General features: G+C 46.1%; 6 protein-coding genes and 1 non-coding gene across 7 annotated transcripts; 4 read left to right on the top strand and 3 right to left on the bottom strand.

The window, feature by feature from the left end:
• Window positions 1-1,430: 1,430 nt before the first annotated feature.
• On the top strand, window positions 1,431-2,330 carry AtWU_02348 (CXXC motif containing zinc binding protein; the record flags this gene model as incomplete). Its single annotated transcript, XM_035497462.1, has 5 exons — window positions 1,431-1,465; window positions 1,621-1,735; window positions 1,800-1,865; window positions 1,958-2,080; window positions 2,187-2,330. 5 exons carry the CDS (start codon window positions 1,431-1,433, stop codon window positions 2,328-2,330), a joined length of 483 nt encoding a protein of 160 aa, XP_035353355.1.
• A 573-nt stretch (window positions 2,331-2,903) lies between these two features.
• AtWU_02347 (small nuclear ribonucleoprotein F) lies at window positions 2,904-3,501 on the top strand (the record flags this gene model as incomplete). Its single annotated transcript, XM_035497461.1, has 4 exons — window positions 2,904-2,909; window positions 3,006-3,043; window positions 3,141-3,296; window positions 3,435-3,501. The coding sequence occupies 4 exons, from the start codon at window positions 2,904-2,906 to the stop codon at window positions 3,499-3,501; spliced, it is 267 nt and encodes an 88-aa protein (XP_035353354.1).
• Window positions 3,502-4,950: 1,449 nt separating this feature from the next.
• Window positions 4,951-5,031, bottom strand: AtWU_t59. The gene has a single exon. It is a non-coding gene; the product is annotated as a tRNA-Ser (tRNA).
• A 647-nt stretch (window positions 5,032-5,678) lies between these two features.
• On the bottom strand, window positions 5,679-7,562 carry AtWU_02346 (flavin-containing monooxygenase; the record flags this gene model as incomplete). The annotated part of the gene is made up of 1 exon (XM_035497460.1): window positions 5,679-7,562. The coding sequence occupies one exon, from the start codon at window positions 7,560-7,562 to the stop codon at window positions 5,679-5,681; it is 1,884 nt and encodes a 627-aa protein (XP_035353353.1).
• Window positions 7,563-8,922: 1,360 nt separating this feature from the next.
• Window positions 8,923-10,399, bottom strand: AtWU_02345 (kinase-like protein; the record flags this gene model as incomplete). Its single annotated transcript, XM_035497459.1, has 5 exons — window positions 8,923-9,101; window positions 9,150-9,312; window positions 9,369-9,670; window positions 9,726-10,066; window positions 10,122-10,399. The coding sequence occupies 5 exons, from the start codon at window positions 10,397-10,399 to the stop codon at window positions 8,923-8,925; spliced, it is 1,263 nt and encodes a 420-aa protein (XP_035353352.1).
• A 326-nt stretch (window positions 10,400-10,725) lies between these two features.
• On the top strand, window positions 10,726-11,277 carry AtWU_02344 (vegetative incompatibility protein HET-E-1; the record flags this gene model as incomplete). Its single annotated transcript, XM_035497458.1, has 1 exon — window positions 10,726-11,277. The coding sequence occupies one exon, from the start codon at window positions 10,726-10,728 to the stop codon at window positions 11,275-11,277; it is 552 nt and encodes a 183-aa protein (XP_035353351.1).
• A 458-nt stretch (window positions 11,278-11,735) lies between these two features.
• On the top strand, window positions 11,736-17,012 carry AtWU_02343 (WD40 repeat-like protein; the record flags this gene model as incomplete). Its single annotated transcript, XM_035497457.1, has 3 exons — window positions 11,736-12,692; window positions 12,760-14,481; window positions 14,556-17,012. 3 exons carry the CDS (start codon window positions 11,736-11,738, stop codon window positions 17,010-17,012), a joined length of 5,136 nt encoding a protein of 1,711 aa, XP_035353350.1.
• Window positions 17,013-19,703: the final 2,691 nt, after the last annotated feature.

Genomic DNA, 19,703 nt, shown 5'->3' with positions numbered 1-19,703 from the left:
CCTACGAAATGAGGGTTTTCATATATACAGGGCAGTATTTTCCCCAAATAGGAAATCACATAGTGAATAATGCTATTGTTCTCAACAATAGAGCACCTTGACCTAACATGAGTTCCTAGACTAAGCCATAATAGGTTATTCTATAACATTTGAACAATAGGACTTTCTCAATAGACTTTATTGAATGTTCCTATTGTTGCTATAAGGCATTCATTCAGTGTTATTGGTCCAGATTCACCTTAACACCAAACAGAGAGATTAAGCTAGGTAAATTGTGCTAAAAGCGATTGTAGAAAGCACCAGACATGTAATGTTCATATATGGAAGCCCTCGTAGCTAGCCAGATTGCTGGTATGTTTCATGATAACGATGCTAATCAAGTGCGTTGTACTTCCTAGGTGCCTTCCGAGGCCAACGGTATGTGAGGTTATACCCATAACACACCACAGTCGACTCCAGGAGATGTTTAATTCATAGACTGAGTAGATATCTGGTCATACTAAAGTCTTGTAGCGACTTCTATTAGTCACAATCACTGCTGTAACCACAGCAACTCTTACAATTATGAATCTATAGTATTTACCGCCTATCGTCACCAGTCGGCATGCCGATGCTATAAGCTAGATTTGCTCCTGACAGCTTCCGACGACCCTTTCTCTACTTGGCTCGGAATCTTAACTGTTCCCACAGAACTTCAAGTCTTAGAACGTGCCCCGACTGTGTGTGGCACACGGTACATGATATTTAATCAGTGTGCATTCCCAAACATGAATCGATTGTGAAAGGGCTCAGTCCGGAAGTTGGTCTGTCAGTTTTAAATGCAATCTCGGTAAAAGTAGTGACTCGGAATTCTCGGCGAAGTATGGCACCTATGAAGTATTTCACTGGTGTGAGCGGAGCCACATAAAATCACTCTAGCTGATAGTTTATGAATATGGTGTATCCTTCACACCAGTGGTCAAGATTCAGTGCAACTGAGAACACGGTGCAGAGGATGGCCACTATCCTGATCTAGAGCCAAATACCCTAGCTCATTGTAGTGTGAGTTCCTATCTGTTTAGTGATGGTGGAGAAAAGAAGTTATCATTAAAATGGTGTCAATGCCTCAAGATTCTCATTACTATCGGTCTGATACTTAGATGTCACTGCCTACAACTTAGGAATAGCATACTATATAATGTCTCTTAAGTTTACTTTCTGGCTGTACAACACCACAAAATTAATTAACACAGTATCCCAAGAAAAATGAGTCACACAATGTTGGTAGTTTTGACAAACACAAGAAGATGACTCTGAAGTGAAAGGGCAGCAGGCGGGAGGGCGGTAGAGTCTTTAATGTGTGCTTCCGAAACCGACATCACGGCCCCGCACTGAAGAACTTCCTTCCTCCATATCAACACACACGCGCCCAAGCAACAAATACAGTCAAGATGCTTTCCCTCGTCCTGTCTGCCGAGCTCAGCGGGTATGTATTGTCTCTTTTCTACTAACTGACCCTTCCACCCATGCATACTTCCTATAAACCCTTTAAGAAGTCACTTGCCATTTCCCCTCCACAAAGATTCTTCCCCGCACCTCACCTAGAACGAACTCCAACTCACATATCCTCACCCCAAACAGCGTCACCGATCTCCGTCCCAAGGACACTGAGGAAGAGCCCTACTACTACACTTTCAAAGTGCAATGCACCTCTTGCCGTGAAACCCACCCCAACTGGGTCGGCTTCAACCGCTTCGTAAGTCCGCCTTTTGTTCCCCATCCTATAGATCCTCCAAACGGGAAGCTTACTATGTATGCAGGAACAGCACGAAATTCCCGGTAGTAGGGGTGAGGCGAACTTTGTCTGGAAATGCAAGCTGTGCCAGGTGGGTTGACTTTGATCTTCTAGCCTCGTTCTCGCAACCGAGAGCACTGAAACATTTGAGATGATATGTAAACTAATACTGACTGATACTAGAAAACCCACTCTGCCTCTATCACTGCTGGCCCCAACGTCTACGAGGCGGATGAGAAGCGCACTGCGAAGAAGGTGATTGAAATCGACTGCAGAGGATTGGAGTTTACGGAGTTCAAGGCTGATGTAAGTAACTCTTGCCTCTCTTATATAATTCCCATCTTTTCTGCGGTGCTTTTGGTGCTCCCGGCTGGACTACAAAGAGCGTATCGTAGCTAATTGCTTATATCAGGGTGAGTGGGAAGCAAAGGGAGCCGAGTCTTCTACTCCTTTCACCGGCATTGATTTGTCGGAGGAAGAGTGGTATGACTACGATGAGAAGGCTGGAGATGAGGTTTCGATTAAGGAGATCAAATTCCAGGTCGGAAGGGCGTAAGAAAGGGGAATCATCAACGGTCCTTGTATTATCTTTAATGAGAAATGGAGTGTAGTTTAGCCTGTGTAATCGACAATGGAGCCTAAGACGTCTTTGATGCTAAGTATTCTGTGTAAAACACTATGTGGACATCAAGGAATTTCATTTAATTTAGTCCAAACTACTTGAAGAATCTGACAGGTCCATATAGCCTCACAGCCAAAGAATTATTGACTTTAGATAGTGAAAGAGAATGAATGGCCTAGTGGATGCACCATAAAGCTGATGAAATGCGGAGCGATATTGCAGTGCTCAGAAGGCGGTGTCTCTGTGTGGCTCCTGATTGGGCGATACCCGCGTCTGGCGGCATCACATTTTCGCGGACGGCATCAGCTCCGTCAAGTTGGCTCTGCGATCTCCGATAGACTGCCCAGCTCTTTTACAGCACGCGACCAGCTCAATCTCACCTGGACGTGGAGACGGTCATATTCTATTTCTACCATTACACGTTTCCTTTGGCGCGTCTATCCCCATTGATATCCATATTTTACGATTTCCTGCTGAGCAGCTGGCATTGATCAGAGACCACCAACAATGAGTGTTCGTACTCTCCTATCCCAACTCCATTGAACTCGTCTTTATCTTCAGGTGTACGCTCTTATTGCTATTGGGAGTAAGCTAACTCTGCGAATCTAGTTCAACCCTGTCAACCCCCGGCCTTTCCTCCAGGCTAGGTACGCACCCGGTCCCTTGTCGCTTGATCGCCCCGTCGCAATCACATCTTATAACTAGCAAATTACACCGGAAAACATTCTCTAATCCGTTTCGCAGAGTCGGTACCGAGGTCATCATCCGTCTCAAGTGGGGCCAAACGGAATACAAGGGCAAGCTTGAGAGCATCGATTCGTACATGAACGTGCTGCTCCGTGATACGGAAGAGTTTCTTGATGGAAAGAACACGGGAACATTGGGTCTGGTGCTGATTAGGTGCGTTTATTCGGTCGGGTGCTAATTTGAGGCTGGGGCCTCTGATACTAGTGCTGGGAGCTGGCCATCCGTTACCCCTCTTCTGGGATGCAATTGTGCACATCTGCGATAATATATACTAACGCAATACGCTGATAGGTGTAACAACATCCTCTGGATGGGCTCAGCGGACAGCGTGGAGATGACGGACCTGGGACTACGATAGACGAAATCGGGCGCTATACCAGGCAAATGAAGACACATATACCAATAACTCTTCCCGATAAGATACGCGCATATTGGAAAGGTGCTCAGAAAGAGGCATATTGACGGATTTTCATGTACGGGTTTTTAAGCAAGCTCCGTCCTCTACTTTTCTTTATTTCTGGACCAGGCGTTTTTACATTGATGGCTTTCGAGGATTGATTCGGGGGAAATGCAGTCTGAATTGTGCGGAGCTTGCTGGAAAATCTGACGGTCAAGGACATAAGAGAATAAGGTCTCTCTGATTCTGGTTTCCTACTTACTATCTGGCACTGGATCACAGGTGTGTGGTTATCTATCCGCAGCCTGTGACGTTTCTATGTGCCGCTGAATGTTCCTGTCAAGTACCTAGCCACCTAGACGAATAAGATAATCACAAAAGGCAACGAGCTGGAAGTACCTCAGTGTAGTAGTAGCTCATTGCATGTACTAAGGGGCCTGAGGCCGGTGTTGTTTGCCTTGGACTACGTGCTTTACCCCACCCTATCATGTCATTCATGGCAACATCCCCTCCGCATTACGCTGCCCGCTTCGCTCCGAGCACTGAGGACGGCAATGGTTAGTAGAGACATATTCAGAAAGAACAAGAATTTACTGACAATGTCAGTAAGAAGACGCTAATGCGCCTACGGGGAAAGGAAACCGGTTCGAGAGGACGTTGATGATACTGAAAGCTGAAGGGAACCTGAAGAAAGAACTTGACGGGATACTATATAACTTAATCAATCACTGAACTAGTAATATATAAAATAGTCTGATTCTCCTGCTGCCGTACGTAGTTCTTATTTACTTTCTGTATAACCTGCTGTACAAAATGGTCCTTCCTTTTCAGAATTCCCAAAATTTCTCTTGTGTGTGTACAAACATCTCTGGTAAGGTTTATATCATTGATATTCCTGGGCTTCTGATTGTGAAGGTTCTTGCCTTGCAGATAATAGGGTACCAATCCTTAAAATAACAGAAATTTTCATGCAATAAGTCAGTGTGGCCGAGTGGTTAAGGCGTCAGACTCGAAATCTGATGGGTTCGCCCGCACCTCGCTGACGATTGATACAAAATTTTTTGCCTTTGTTCATTCTTAATTTTGAGTATATCTGATTATTATACTAGTGATTCCCTTTTTGGTATGTACCCGAATTGCCTCTCTAGGAGCCTAGGAACAACCTGCATGGCAAGGCAACATCTAAGGCCAATGTCACGATCCTATCCTGGTGCGCTTCAGGACTGAAATCATCCGGACTACTGACCACTCGGCTGACCGGAAATGTAGTAAAAAATTTGAGTCAACAGACTCAGAACATGCATCAGTTATAAGCTTGCAGTGAATATACCAACTGTAAGGGGTTTCCGTTTCCGGTTCCTTATAGCCAGCTACATCAGGTATGTGAAAGAAAAAAAAAAGATTTTTAATCGTCAGCGACAGGATTCGAACCTGTGTGGGCGAACCCATCAGATTTCGAGTCTGACGCCTTAACCACTCGGCCACACTGACTTGTTGCAGGCTTATGTAATCTAATCACATACTATCCCACTTAAGATTATATAGTATTTAGGTCTACTGTTTCTTCCACAGAGGTATAGATTGGTGAGTAAGAAAAGTGACAACTTATATACGAATTCAATTCTAAAAAGTATATCTATAATATAATGCTCTACTGGCTTCACCTTCTGGTAGATTACTCATAACTCTCCTTCAGAGCAATGTATATCAGGCTCAGAGATATATAAGATGCACACCTCACGATCCACTAGTTCCCTGCTTTTGTAGTGGTCAAAGAGAACGAGGTTGCAGAGTCTGGGGCAAAGCGGACATAGATGCTGAAGTCTGCATCACTGCTCTACACCTTTGATGACAGAGTAACATTGTTCACAGAAGGCAGCCGCAGTAAACAAGACTAATCTGAGGTACAGCAATTTACCACCTTGTGCGAGGCACTACCCAAAGGATATATAGCTGTTAGATGGATTCACCACTGGTGCCCGAACAAATAGGGAGCAAACAACCACGGACCAATATGTGGAGGCTTAGGTTCTCAATGCAAGCAAGATTCATGGCCTATGATAACATCGAGCTATGTCAAGTGTGATAAGGAGGTTCATTGTCAGCATTAGCTGATACTGGTATATGAATGAAGCGAGTCATGGAAGAAAGAGATCAGAGAAACGCCATTCGCAGCCGTGCAAAACGAAACGCTTTGGGCGGAACAGGCCTCCCCATGCCTCAGGGAAACGCACACCCATTGCAGATAGTAGCGCACTGGGTACGAACAGGAATATCAAAAGCAGTCGCTGAATATAGGTCGACAAGACAAACCATATGAGGTAGGTGATAAAGAGCGGGTCTAAGGCAATCGAGTTCCGCAGGCTCAGCCGAGTCAGAAGCGCATTGAGTACGGAGGGATTGGCCCCCGGGCCACGGTAACGGTACCATACGCCCCAATGGGGATACAGCCACCACTTAATGAGGAGTCCATCATGAAGTGTGCAAAGACTGATGGCTGTCCCAACCCACAGCACCAGCAAGGTCGACATACTGAATGGGATTAGTGTTGTCGACCAACAACGAAGTGCCAGAAAGGCAACTGTCAGGATATGAAGATTGAAGAAGATGACGCAGGAAAGTGGCATGTAGGTCTCACACCCTATCTTCCGTGCCACACTTTCCATGAATGCATTATAATCAACCAAAGAATCGACTTCTGGGCTTATACAGTAATACTCGCGCTCAGCTGCCCCATCTCTTCGTGCTTGGTCTGCATAATTAGCGGGAAGCTCTCTTTCACCACGCAGCAACAATGCGATATATCGACTCAGCATCTCGGCCGCAGGAGGAATGCCTCCCTGGCCAGGCCGTGCGTAGCCCAAGAAGAAGAGACAGTCGCCCAGTCCCTCGGGGAAGCAATGCAGAAACCAGGATCGTGGGTTAGCCGAGAAAGGAATACGATCAGGAAGCTGAAGCCAAGGGAATTCAGTTCGGAAGCCATTGCAGAGCAAGATGACATCAAATTCGCGCCGTTGCTTGGTCCCATCTGGCAGGCTGAATTCACAAGTCTGCCCACAAGCAGAGACATATGGGGTTATTATGGCCTCTAACTTCTCGCTGTCTAAGGCCTGACACAACCGCGAACTTTTGGTTATTACCGTGGATTGGTCACTGCGGAAGAAGACCGGGGCCAACCTTTCTAGAAACCAGCGCTCTCTTGTGGATAGGATTAGGCCATTGTAGAAAACAGCACGACGGTACAAGGTATAAAGATAGACGTTTTGTGCTGCACCTAAGCGATTCGTAGTGATGGATTCGAGGAAGATGCTAACGGGAAAGTCCACGGTTTGGTTGGCTTTCATTTGTTGTGTCTCATCAAGCCTGTTAAGGTAGCGTATGCCCACACAGGGTGGACGTCGCAACCACACCGTCAAATTAGGCGACTGTTCACATAGGTCTGCCGAGATATCGGCACCGCTCTCGCCGCCTCCCACGATCAAAACCCTAAGCTTCTTGTCCGCAACTTCCTGCATGAAAGATTCATCGTACGCGCTGGAATGGACAATCCTGCCCTCGAATCCTGCCAGCTGTGAGGGCACATCGTTCGGAACTTGGCTATTCCCTGTCGCAACAATAAGGGCATCCGCCTGTACGTGGAGCATGGACTCATGATTCCCATCTTCTCTCGTCTGCTTGAACCACAAACTCCACTGTCCATCATCTCCGCGAGTGGCCTTACAAATTTCCGAGCGATACTTGATATGACGTTCAAGATCGAAATGGCGAGCATAGTCCTGTAGATATAGCAAATAGTCTCCAGCCGTGGAGTACCGCATGCGAGACGGATCAGGGAAGTCCGAGAAAGCCATCGCCCAGTTGGAGATTGTGAGATGAAGGTTCGGATAAGCCATTGCTGTGGCGAACAGACCACCCAGCCGATCGGAACGTTCATAAATAGTTGCATCGAGCCCTGCTTGCAGCATTTCTTTCAGAGCTACTAGGCCACAAGGGCCAGCTCCGATGATGGCTACGCTTTTCATGGTGAGAAAAATGTAGGTGAGTTCGCTCTTGGAGTACTAGGTACTAAGCCCACTCGAACTGGAGGAGACCATCGCCCTTACTTATATTTCCACTTGTTGATCATTGAACTTATTGAGGGGGTTTCCCATTGTGTAACAACTAATTGTTAGCTCTTATTGGCAAGATGCAAAGCGGTCTACAGCAGCTAATGACCTTGGGGCATATCTAGTTCGTTAACTAAGTAGTCTACTGCATGACGTTACTAAGGAGCCGTCGATCCAACGAGAAAGTCTCTCTGAGTGGTCGCCGTCCGAAGTGCATTAAAGAGACGGTAAGCACTAAGCTATCAGCCGTTCAGCTGACGGCTTTTTGCAACTAATTCAGCTCGCTACATATTGCCAAATTCCATATAGTGCATGCATTCTCTGCAAACCATTTGTATCACGGATGTGCTAACTACCCGGTGTTGAAGCGCTTAGTCAATTTCAGCGCAGCCTACTAGCTGATCATCATCTTTCATGCAACATAACTGAGCAGGTAAGCCACTCACAGCCAGCAATTATGATGATTGGTATTTCGTCAATTAGTTTCCCGCGTGCAGAGATCAAAGGGAGTGATGCACACTTCAACGGGCTGCCAACTTCCCATTCAGCTTTCTTGTGGTGGATTTGTAATTCTCAATATTCGATTTCCCAGTTTGCTTATTCCATTCCGCAGATAATTGGCCGTTATCCCGAGAGATAAAAGAGAACTGTTGACGGTCAGTTTTACTGTTAAATCATTCTATTATCCTTCGGAAGATATCAAGCTAGCCATTGCTGACCTTTCGTTAGCATTTTGAACCAAATAATTTCCTGAGTTCTTTGTATCCTTACTCCACCAGTAATTCTCTATTTTTGAAAATAATGCATACGCAGTACAGATAGATTCATTGAAAAATGGGAGGTTAAGTTGCAAGCCTATCCCCCTTTAGATATCCTTGATATACTTATTAACATATGGAAGACACAATCGCGAATTTCGGGGAGGCTTTGGCAATCACGAGGTATTCTCCTGCGTCATAACTTCTTCGAGTGAGCAGGATCCAGGGTTTCTAGCCATTTCAACAGATAATGGGGTCCGCTCTATCACCTCGCAGGGTCACAGGGTCGAATTGGGTACCTTTGATCGTAAGCGTTTCGCGGCAGCAACGAGTGAGGAATTTATAAGTGAGACGTTAACTTTGCTGAAGAGTCTTTTGTATATGTTTGGTGGCAAGAATATTGACTAGTTGGTTGAGATACTATTATGTATTTGATATATGTGCGATGACAGTGTGTGTATGGTTAGGGGTATAGGTTTATTACTACACTATGACCATGACTAGATTACATCAAACAGTTATGATGACCGTAGCCAGGGATCTTCCAAAAGTTCCCTTGCTGATTGCCGCTCATCGGGATTCCATCTAAGGGTTTTTCGAAGGAATCGGAGAAAGAGTTGCTGCGATTCACCTTGTAGATTTCCTTCAAGCTTCTCTAGCGAGATAGCAGGGATGTCAACAGCTCCCTTCCAATTTCCTGTTTCATAATCAGTAATGTGTTCTGCTAGTCAGAATAGATACATACCCTGGGCGTCGAAGAATGTGGTTGCATATTCGCTGTTCTGCATCATATCCTTCGGTGGTAGTCCCAGAATAGCAACCATTTCAGCGAGATGATGAGCATCAGAAGGGCTTTTGTTAGGATCTCGGCCGTAGAATAGATGTCCTTGTTGGAAAATATCCCAAGTCTGTTGTCATTTCGGATTAGTAGAAGGTCTGATATTCACAAGGGACAGATACCTACCAATACTCCAACATTCCAAATATCCACCTTCTCATTCCAAGGCATTCGCAATATTACCTCAGATGCCCGGTATATATATGGCTGAATATCCCCAGAGTAGGAGCTCGATCCAAAGCGAGCCTGGCCAAAATCGCATAGCGTTGGACGACCATGCTGCTTGGTTTTTCTGAGTTTCCGGGATGTGTAGATCTCCCGATCGCCAGCAATTTTGCGAGGGCTGGGACTGCACTTCTCCTCTTCTTCGAAGTGAGATAAAATAGAAGGATCTTCAATTCCCATCATGATATTCTTTTCTTGTATATCTAGAGACCAGCTTAGTAGGGGAACTTCTTCAGCAATCTGGGAGGGATGTCGAACCTGTATGGACAATTCCGGCCTCCATATGGAGATAATCCAGAGCAAGAAGAAGATGCATTAGGGTCAGCTTGACTATATTCTCTGGAAGTACTCTGGCCCTGAGTTGGGTGCGGAATTCGTGCAAACTCATTCCAAGGGGTGGATGGACGAGACATCCGAACGTGCCTTTCTCGGATGCGATCTGGAAGCTATCCAATGCTTTTCGGATAAGCTTGGCACCAGCATGATCTGGTACATTGAGCGAATTTAGATGATCGTAGGCTGACATCTCTCTTTGTGCTTCTGGCGAATTGCACTCCAAGACTTTCAGCGTGACATATTTGCTGCGCTGACTATCCAGACTAACTAGGTCAGACTTACCGCATCGATCGTGGATAGGGGTAGGATTCGACTAACCACAGATCCCTGCACAACCAGATGGTTGAGTAACCCCCGTAGCCCAGTTTTCCAACGACTTGATACCGCGATTGGAATACCTCACCAACTCTCACAGGATAGAATCCCTCAGGTGAGTACCACGGCAGGGTTTCTTCCTCGAGCTTTTCGGTTGGATCCAGGAGAGGGTGAGTGGATTGGGAGTAATTCCGCACAGGCCAGAGAGGACATGTGAACAGGTGGCGACTGTAGTGAAGCCGTCTGGATAGTTGAGGTTGCACGCAGTATCTCCAGGTCATGGTGAGAAGACTGGCGAGGAGAAATGCAGATGGTCAGTTCAGATGGTGATAATTCAGCCTTGTGTTTCCAGATGCAGTCACATGATCCGCCCTCTGTGTGACAGGGCATCTGTTCCACAACCAAATGACTCAAGATATATTTCTCAGCCTGATGCCGTTGACCCCGCTATTTGTGAGATGTATCTTAGCCTTGCCTGCAATCTGCGGGTCTTGCTACTAAACGGTCCTATCTTCCTTCCTGCTTCGGCATACTCCACCACAAGTCTACCCTTCGATCCAGTCTACTTCTTAGCCTCTATCAGTCTGTCACATCTTCACCCTAAATCATGCAGTCAACCACCATCATGGAGGAACACGAGGAGTCCGAGTATCTCGAGGACTCTGAGGACTCCGAGGACTCTAGCGACATCTCGGACGGCCAGCCCGAATGTAATTACATTTACCACGATGACCTACCAATCTTGCCAACCTGTTACGTGTATGTCGCTATACTACCAGGGGACGGCGTATTGAAGCACTGGATGCTTTACATCGACGCCCCAACCTACACCGAAAAGCCCATTATCCACCTCGTCGGATCCCCTGATTCTTACCGAGTCGAAACACGATTTTTGACGGATGAAGATGAAGATAGTTTCATTGACCGTGTTAATTTGTGTGATATTCCAAATCGACAGGGGGTGTACGATGCTATTATCAATGCTGGAGAACGTGCACGCGTCAATAACCAAGGTCCGAGCTATAACTCTCAGGTCTATATTCTTAGGCTTTTGCGTACATTGGAAAAGCGGCGCATTGTCAGCAACAAAGATCCAAAGTACAAAGAGGCAAAGAAAAAATTGAAGAGAAAACAGCAGAGGCCGAACGTTATGCAGTGAATGGATGTTAAGTCGTTACTGCCTAGGGTGCTGATGCGTTGCTGTTGGCGCCCTTCGTTCAGTATGACTTTGCTTTTGAACGGGTATGCGTAATTTGGAACATCTCGTGCCCCCTTATCTAGGAATATCAATGAACTCTTGGATTTGTTTTCCAATTTCACGTTTTGCAGCCACAATTTAGCTGTCTGTATGGCATTCTCCATAGGTTCTAAGCTCATCGGCACTATGCATAAGTGACAACGCTAGCGTGGGGCTGTTACCAATGATATCGGGACACATCAAGTACACACCCCTTGACATGCAGGTGCTGGTAAGAAAGACATCTTACTAGTTTGTTTAAGCGAAGTAACGGAAGCTAGGGTGAGGGGTAAGGTGGCAGTCCGACCTTTGAAGCCATATCTGCCTCTCTCGTGCCCTTCCAGAATATATTCGCATCGGTGACTGCCACCCCCGAGATAATGCCTTTCCGAAAGCGCCTGAAAGACTTAAAGGCAACACTCAGTCCACCAAAAAACTCCAGTCTGAATGTTTCTCAAGATACCAGTACTGCATCGTTGGTTTCACACAGTGCTCCAGTCGCTAATGAGAGTTCTTCGATCATTCCCGATCCAGTTCCTCTAAGACTCGAAGGGCTGTGGAAGAAGGCTTACCTAGATCTCCAAGCCAAAAGTCCAGAGCTACTTGCCCAGTATGAAAGGATCATCCTGTCGAGCGCGGAATCGGATACCTTGAACAACGAAAAGCGAGAAAATACTGACATTGATCCTCGACTCGAGTATTGCGTAAAAGGACGCCTCGAAGCGATTGGAAAGTCACGGCTTAAGGTATGCATTAGAGGAAGAGAGATCGAGGTCAGGAAACAAGTGCGTCGCGTCGTGGGGGGAATTCTGTCTGTGAAAGACGTTATTTCAGCCGCACTGAGCGCAGAGCCACATGCCTCAATAGCATGGGCGGGTGTTCTGTTCCTACTGGATCCACTAGCCAAATCATTTCATCAGGATGAGGACGCCATGAGCGGGTTTCAGGCTGTTTCCGATCTGATGGTTCGATATACATTTCTGGAGAAAAGCCAAGCTAGAATTTATTTGAATTCTGGCTCCAAAGTAGCCGAATCGCCTCAGCATCTTGCAGAGTTGGTGAGATCCAAGACAGTCGAGCTATATGTTCTTATACTTGAGTACCACATGTGTCTTGCTACGCACTTCAATCATTCAGGGTACAGGCGATTCTTGAAGGACTGGGTAGATGTCGATAAGTGGCGCAACATGCTCGAGTCGATAACGAGTCTTGATGGAAAGATTCGCCAGGATTTGACAATATTCGTTGGCGACGATATCCAAGCGATCTTCAAAGAGTTGGAGAATTCACAGCAAGTGGTGATAGACTCACTCTCTGTATTGAAGGAAAGCTTCAAGGTAGGCCTCCCCAAAATAACGGATATTCGTACAACAGAATCGTATTGACGTAAGGTGATCATGACAGGAGGCCAAACAGAAGAAACTTCTCGACGACCTTCCAGTGGTCTCGAAGGCACAGTTTGGATCCTTTGACGATGGAAACAAATCAGAATGCCTCGAGGGCACGCGGACTGAGATACTTCGTGAAATTCAGTCTTGGGCCGAGTCTCCGGATGACTCTCAAGTGTTCTGGCTCCGAGGAATGGCAGGAACCGGCAAGTCTACAATCTCCCGTACCTTTGCCGCTGCGTGCCAGCAGCGCAAGTCGCTTATACCTCATGGACCATCTCTTCCGGTGCACCTCTATCTTGGTGCCAGTTTCTTCTTCGATAGAAGTGAGCCTGGGCGCAACACCGTTGAAAAGTTATTTCCCTCTATCTCCTATGAGCTAGCATCATCATTCCCAGATTCCAGAGACAAGATATGCCAAGCAATTTCGGAAAACCAATTCATCGGCACTCAGAACTTGCGCAACCAGTGGCACAAGTTGATTCTAGAACCACTTTTGCTACTTGAAAAGGAGCTCCTCCTACCCGTGACACTGGTATTGCTGCTAGATGCACTTGATGAAGCCGTGTCCGAGGACCCTAAGGAGACTGGAAAACCGGCCCATGATATTGGAGGCGTCCTGAGGCTTCTGGCCACAGCTGGCAAGCTGCGAAATATTCGGTTGAAGATATTCCTCACTAGCAGGCCAGAGATATGCTCTCAGTTTCTTCATGCTCTTTCTAAAGGAGCCAGTGTCAGAGATTTCGAACTCGGAAAGACTCCAATGACATCTGAGGCGCTCAATATTCCGAAAGACGACATAACCTTGTATCTGGAGCACCAGATCGAACAAATTGCGTCCCAAAACCCTATCGAGTATTTTGAGTCGCCTGCAAAACCTACCTGCTGGCTCGGGCAAGTTGACAAAAGAAGAATTGTCCGTACTCTCGCGGATCGAAGCGATGGCCTGTTTATTTATGCAGCCACCGCATGTCGCTTCCTGGATGGGGTAGATGACTTGGAAGATTTGCAAGCACGCATGCGGGAGCTATCTGCGGACGACTCGGGAGAATCACCACAGGAAATTCTGGATCGGACGTATAGTCAAATTCTGAGTTACTCTGTTATTCACAGCTCCAGGAAAACAAAGTCTGAGAAGGCCGATTTCTTTGGGCTTTTCCAACGAATAATCGGGGCTGTTGTTGTCCTAGCTGAGCCCCTCTCGATTGCAACCCTCGAAGATCTTTTGGGTTTGTCTGGAAAGGCACCAAAAACACGAAAATTGTTAAGTAGCCTGAGCTCTGTTGTCTCGAGTGGGGAAAGTTCTGAATCACCTATCCGATTGCTACATCTGTCTTTTCGCGACTTCCTCCTAGGCCAGCCTCAAAGGAGATGTCTTTATGACGAATTCTGCATTGACTCGAGAGAGGCCCATAGAGTTCTGCTCAAAAGCTGCTTAAAATTGCTGTCGAGTACTCTGAAACAAGATATCTGTTCTCTTGATGACCCATCCTTCTTGGCCAAGGATATTGATCCATCTTTGCTGGACCAAAAAATTCCAGTCCGCGTCAGATACGCTTCCCAATATTGGTCGCATCATCTCCAACAAGCTGATCTCGAGCTGTCTGATGATGACTGTGTACATCAATTCCTGAAACAGAATTTTTTGTATTGGCTTGAACTGATGAGTATTCTTCGAATGATACCGGCAGCTACACTCAACGTCATCGAGCTTGAAAGTTACTTTAGTGCCCTACCGGTAGGTACAACTAATTGTTATTCGTTTATTCATTTATTCCACTAATCACTAAATGTTATTCCGCTATATTCCAGCGTAATGGGAGAGCCGGGATTCAAGATATGGCCTCCGACATGAAGCGTTTCATGCTTGCATCGAGGAATGAAATCGAAAACTTACCCCTTCAGGTCTATCGTTCGGCACTCATTTTCGCCCCGGAACAAAGCATCTGCCGGAAAGCCTATGGGAGTTTGATTCCAAGTACCTTCTCCAGATTGCCTAGAGTGATGGACAAATGGAAGCCTCTACTTCAGGAACTCTATAACAAAGATTCCAGCCGTTTCCTAGCCATATCTTCAGATGGAAAGACTCTCGCTGTCCTGTGTGGGCCATGGAAGTTCTCTAGGGTTAATGTGTGGAATATAACTACGGGAACATTGCTATATACGATCGATTGCGGTGGGTGGCCAGACTTTATTGCGTTTCTTCCTGGCGACACGCACATTCTTTCCTCTGGGGGCATTCAGGGTGTCCAAGTCTGGGATATAAGTTCCGGGATGTTGCTCAAAAAGATCCTTTCCTGGGAAGGGGATTTCTCGGATGACGATAGGTGGGAAAAGCCTCACGAAGATTCATTGTCATCTCTAGGGTGCCTAGCGATGGTACACTGCAGTAGAAAGAGCATTGGTTTGATCTATGCTACACAGGGAGAACTGGAGATTGTTCATGTACCCACCACTGTTAATACCATGGCATGGACTCCAGATGGAGCCGCCTTGGCAATATCTCTGACTGACGGTAGTATATTATTCTGGGATGCAATCGAGTCCGTTTTTCTACTATCGCTGAGCCATACCTCAGGAATTGGGAAGGGCCTCAATATGACATTCTCGGCCACCGGTGAATTGTTGACAGAAACACTATTGAGTGATTGTGTTTCAATTAAGCTATGGGATTGGAGGACGAAAGCTTTGTTGCTGGAAATAATTGATGATTCGCTAGACTGGAGAGATTGTCAGTCCCTCGACTCAGACACTATCATGCATTTCTCCCCAAGTGAAAAGGTTGTAACAACCTGGCATCGCTCCACAGGGCTTCAGAGATGGGATTATGTGACTCGTCAACGCTTGGTGAGACTTCCTACGCCCTATGCGAAAATGCGCGTTAAACTCTCGCCAAACGGGAAGATGTTTGTAGTTGCAACGATACGGGCAGATGGCACACCAATCACTGATCTTTTCGACTCGGCAACAGGCGAACTTCTGATGAGCCTGAGAGGTATCACGGCTTATCCATGCGTTGTATTCAACTGGGAAAGTCGACTTCTCATATCCGCTGGTCTCGACAGAGTAGTTCGGATTTGGGATCTATCTACAGACTTAAGATCGGAACAGCAGGCAGCTCCGCTAAAATCTGACGGGAGGCTCATCTTGTCTCATGACCATCAATTTGTACTATCGGCATCCACAGACAATATCTGCCTTTGGGAGAACAAATCTGGCTCTCTTAGTCGGAGAGTCAACAGGAAAGATACAGAAGGCATTGCTGAAATATTTGGGCAAGTCCTGGTCACGGGCTGTAAAGGATCAATCTTGACCAATTTGAAGACGGCAACGGAGGGAATGGACACCAATTGGCTTTTCGACAATATTGTTTTAGACCTTGTCCAAGGCTATCTACACAATTTTCAGACAGAAGATATCAGTCCAAACGGCAGGCTTCTTGCGAAGGCTTGGGTCTCTAGGGAGAATAATCATTACGAAGACGATAATGTTCACATCACAGTGTTGGATGTTATCAGTGGCGACGTGGCTTCCACTATTCCCCGTGGTTACAATGAAGATTTTGACATGTCATTCTCCCCTGACAGCAGACTTCTGGCAATTGGTCATATAGACAGTGTTTCCAAAGAGTTAACCCTAGAAGTATGGGATATAAGTGACCACTTTTTCCGAACTCAACGGTCTACGGGTCTGCACAAGGAAGCCGAAGCCATCAATGTTCTGTGGTCCGCCGACGGGACGAAAGTGGCAATCAACTACACTACCCACGCAGTGAGGCAACACAACCGTGCCGGCATCCTCATGTGCGATCTGGCGACAGATAGAATAATACTTCTCAAGCATCCGGGCATCTGTGCTGCACTGTCCTCAGATGGAAGGCTGGTTGCTACTAGTGACCTTGGTGGGAGAAGTCTCTCCTTGTGGGAAAGAGTTGAAGACAATCTAACACTGCTTGGCCAGCACACCAACATGAGCTTGCCACGGAGCATGCTTGTACCAGATTTGTTGGAATTTGAAATCGATGACGTGATCGTTACAAATGGAAGTCGAATTGATTTTAGATCATTTTTACCAGATGGGGACTCGAGAACAAGTCGGCAAATACAATGGAAAGACGACTGGATAATTTATGGGTCAGAAAAAGTTCTCCTTCCCTTGCAGTACAGACCGCGTGATGTGGTTGTGACAAAAGACAATGTTTTGGTAATGAGGAATGAGTCTGGTGAGGTTACATTTTTGGAGTTCGCAGATGAGAAGGCAGAGGGTTGAGATGTGTTTATGGTTGGCAAGTACTTAGTTCTCTGGAGTTCCCAATAAATTTATTGTACTTCATTGTCTCTCAAAAAACATCAAGATCTTACCCTAGATTTGTGTCGTAAATCTACCAGGTAGGAGGAGGGATGATTGTATGAAATCTCGGTCAATGTGAATTATCAGGTGCCTAGTCTGCCAATCAGGAGAATGACATTTGCTTTGATGCCACTTCTGTTCTGAAATGAGTAAAAACATGTAGAGCGGTATGTTTGGTCGGATTGCATAGTTAAATGAAGCGTGGAGGCTGTCCCTATGGTCGACAACGTGGAAAAGAAAAGTACATAGATAATACGTCCCTTCGTGAAGATGATAGTGGGTGAACAAGAAGTCAATCTTCTAGCAGCGACCAAGATCCGCTCCAAGCCACCTTTCATTGAGTGGTCTGCATGGGACATGAAGTAACTACCATGTCATTAGAGGCGGGGGACATGGAAAGTGAGAATTGGCTGACCATGTTAAAACATCCCCTGAAACCCCAATCTTAAGAATAGTATTATCCACCATGGATTGCTTTATGACTTCGTTGCCTGAGCTGTAAATTCAAGTCATTGAGTATTTTGATTATATTTCCTTAGTGGGTTTGCCACAGACTAGTCAATACTTTGGGGCTATTGTACAAGTTCAGAGCCCTACGACACCACAACAGAAGATATTATATCTGTTCGCTGCGGAGGAATGGAAAAGGTAAGCATCGATGCGAAGCCCTAGTGTAGCATCATCTCCATATATACTGGTTTTTGCGAAAAGAAATGAAATTCGGTTCGCCTGCCCTTGCTGTTTCATAATTTGACACAGAAGAGAATTTGCCTGCCTCCCAGTTAAGCGCGAGTATTTGGAGGGACACGAACTACACAGTCGTCCACTTTGCCTCCAGTGTAGTCCGCCAAATACGACATATCAAGAAAGAAACAGACATGGACCATAAAAGGAGTGTATGCCTTTATCTTGAGTTCAGCATTGGAGTTCTGGGAGTCGTGATAGTTATTTCTTGCATGAGTGTCAGCCACTTTTAAGAGGGTTTTCAGAGCAAAGAAATGCTTGATGCAGTGAGACAAAAACAAGGCGGCTCTGCAAGCTGTGAACCGATGAGATTGTCCTTCAATCAGCGACAATTTGGATTTGAGGTGTTCGATCCTCAGGACTATTTAGAGCAGATATTCCGTTGAACCATGGCAGACTCGTCACTCGGTCGTCACATTCCAAGGAGAAAGGCTGGTTTTGGGACAGATCATTTGCTTGAATGATCTGAAGAAGACATGGCGGAAGGAAGGTTGTAGCAAGTATTATATGCGATCCAGTCAAGAAAGTTGCTCAATACCTTATATGCCCTAGTTCCGGACATATCTACAACCTTTATCTTCAAGATCATTATGCCTGGTTACCCCAAATCACCGGCTCATGAGGCCGAAGTAGTGGGAAGTCAGTGGTTGCTTGGTGGAGAGATGCTGAGTAAAATATTATGTAATAAAAAGAGTTATTGTGTTATCACATGATGTTCATGAGATAGTTAAAAGGAGACGTAAAACAGTGAATAATATTACCCAACATCATACTCCAAGACCCGTATGTTCATGTCAGTATCGTTGAGGTTTTACCGGCCTCTATCCGCTTGGAAGAGGTGCGAGACAGTGAAAGAGGAGCCATTCGAACTGACCGAAGAAACTATGAGACTACGGCACGACTGTCTCCGAGTCACCTTGATTAAAGGTAGTCTATATTGATTATTTGATGTTCGTGCGGATCAGCCAAACTGAACATAAGCTAGGATCATCTACTTTTGTGTTGGCATCTACTAGATACCTATCGCATCATCATCTGTGGAGCGAGGTAGAAGCCATGGTATGATCCCGTGGATCCTAGCACATGTCTACCGCCATACCCGCAGCTGGCGAGATAAATAGAGACAATCTGTTTATTCAACATTATTAATGGCATGGGTAGAGGGCTAGTAGATCTCAGAGATGAAAAGAGGGAAGTAGACCGGGTGGATCTGCATTCAGGCGAAAGCTACCACACCCACACTTATCTAGCTGCATGTCTAGCCGAACAACACATTTGCAGGATCTAATCAGGTTGCTGTCGGGAAAGCCAAAAGGAAGCCGGTCACCGTATCTCTTGTTCCTGACAGAGAGCCGAATATTCTCCGTAAGTAGCTTGCAGACAACTGTAGGGTTATGATGCCTGAGGTATCTACTGACACCTTAATAACACTTCCCTGGCTATGAGCGTAGCCATTCTAATATGTCTGTCAACTGCAACAGTCAAAGATGCTCCATCTAAGCTCCAGCTAAGCAGGTCCTCGATGGAATGAAATCCAAAACACCGCTTCATCGGCGGGGAAAATTTCATCAATCGGGGATCCGCCGAGCTCCACCGATGGCGAAAAGCCAGAATCCACCGAGTGTCGCCTCGCCCGATCGAGCAGGCCTGCCGAATCGCAGATCCACGAGGGTCATGGCTGATTGCAATGTTGCTGTGATGATTGCTTCAATCAATTAATCAAACAATGTAAACTGCATTGCATCGAAGCCATTGAGTACTTTTGCAAAAAGCAATTGGAGGGTACGGAGTAGAGGAAGGGCTGCAGATCGCATGCATGTGACATCACGGGATTGATTTCTTTTCTTCCATTCGGGACATTCTAAC

Source organism: Aspergillus tubingensis (genome assembly GCF_013340325.1).
Source record: "Aspergillus tubingensis WU-2223L DNA, scaffold_3, whole genome shotgun sequence".
Taxonomy (NCBI): Eukaryota; Fungi; Ascomycota; class Eurotiomycetes; order Eurotiales; family Aspergillaceae; genus Aspergillus; species Aspergillus tubingensis.
The sequence above is the reverse complement of the archived record's forward strand: the minus strand, read 5'-3'. Positions and strand labels throughout refer to the sequence as shown.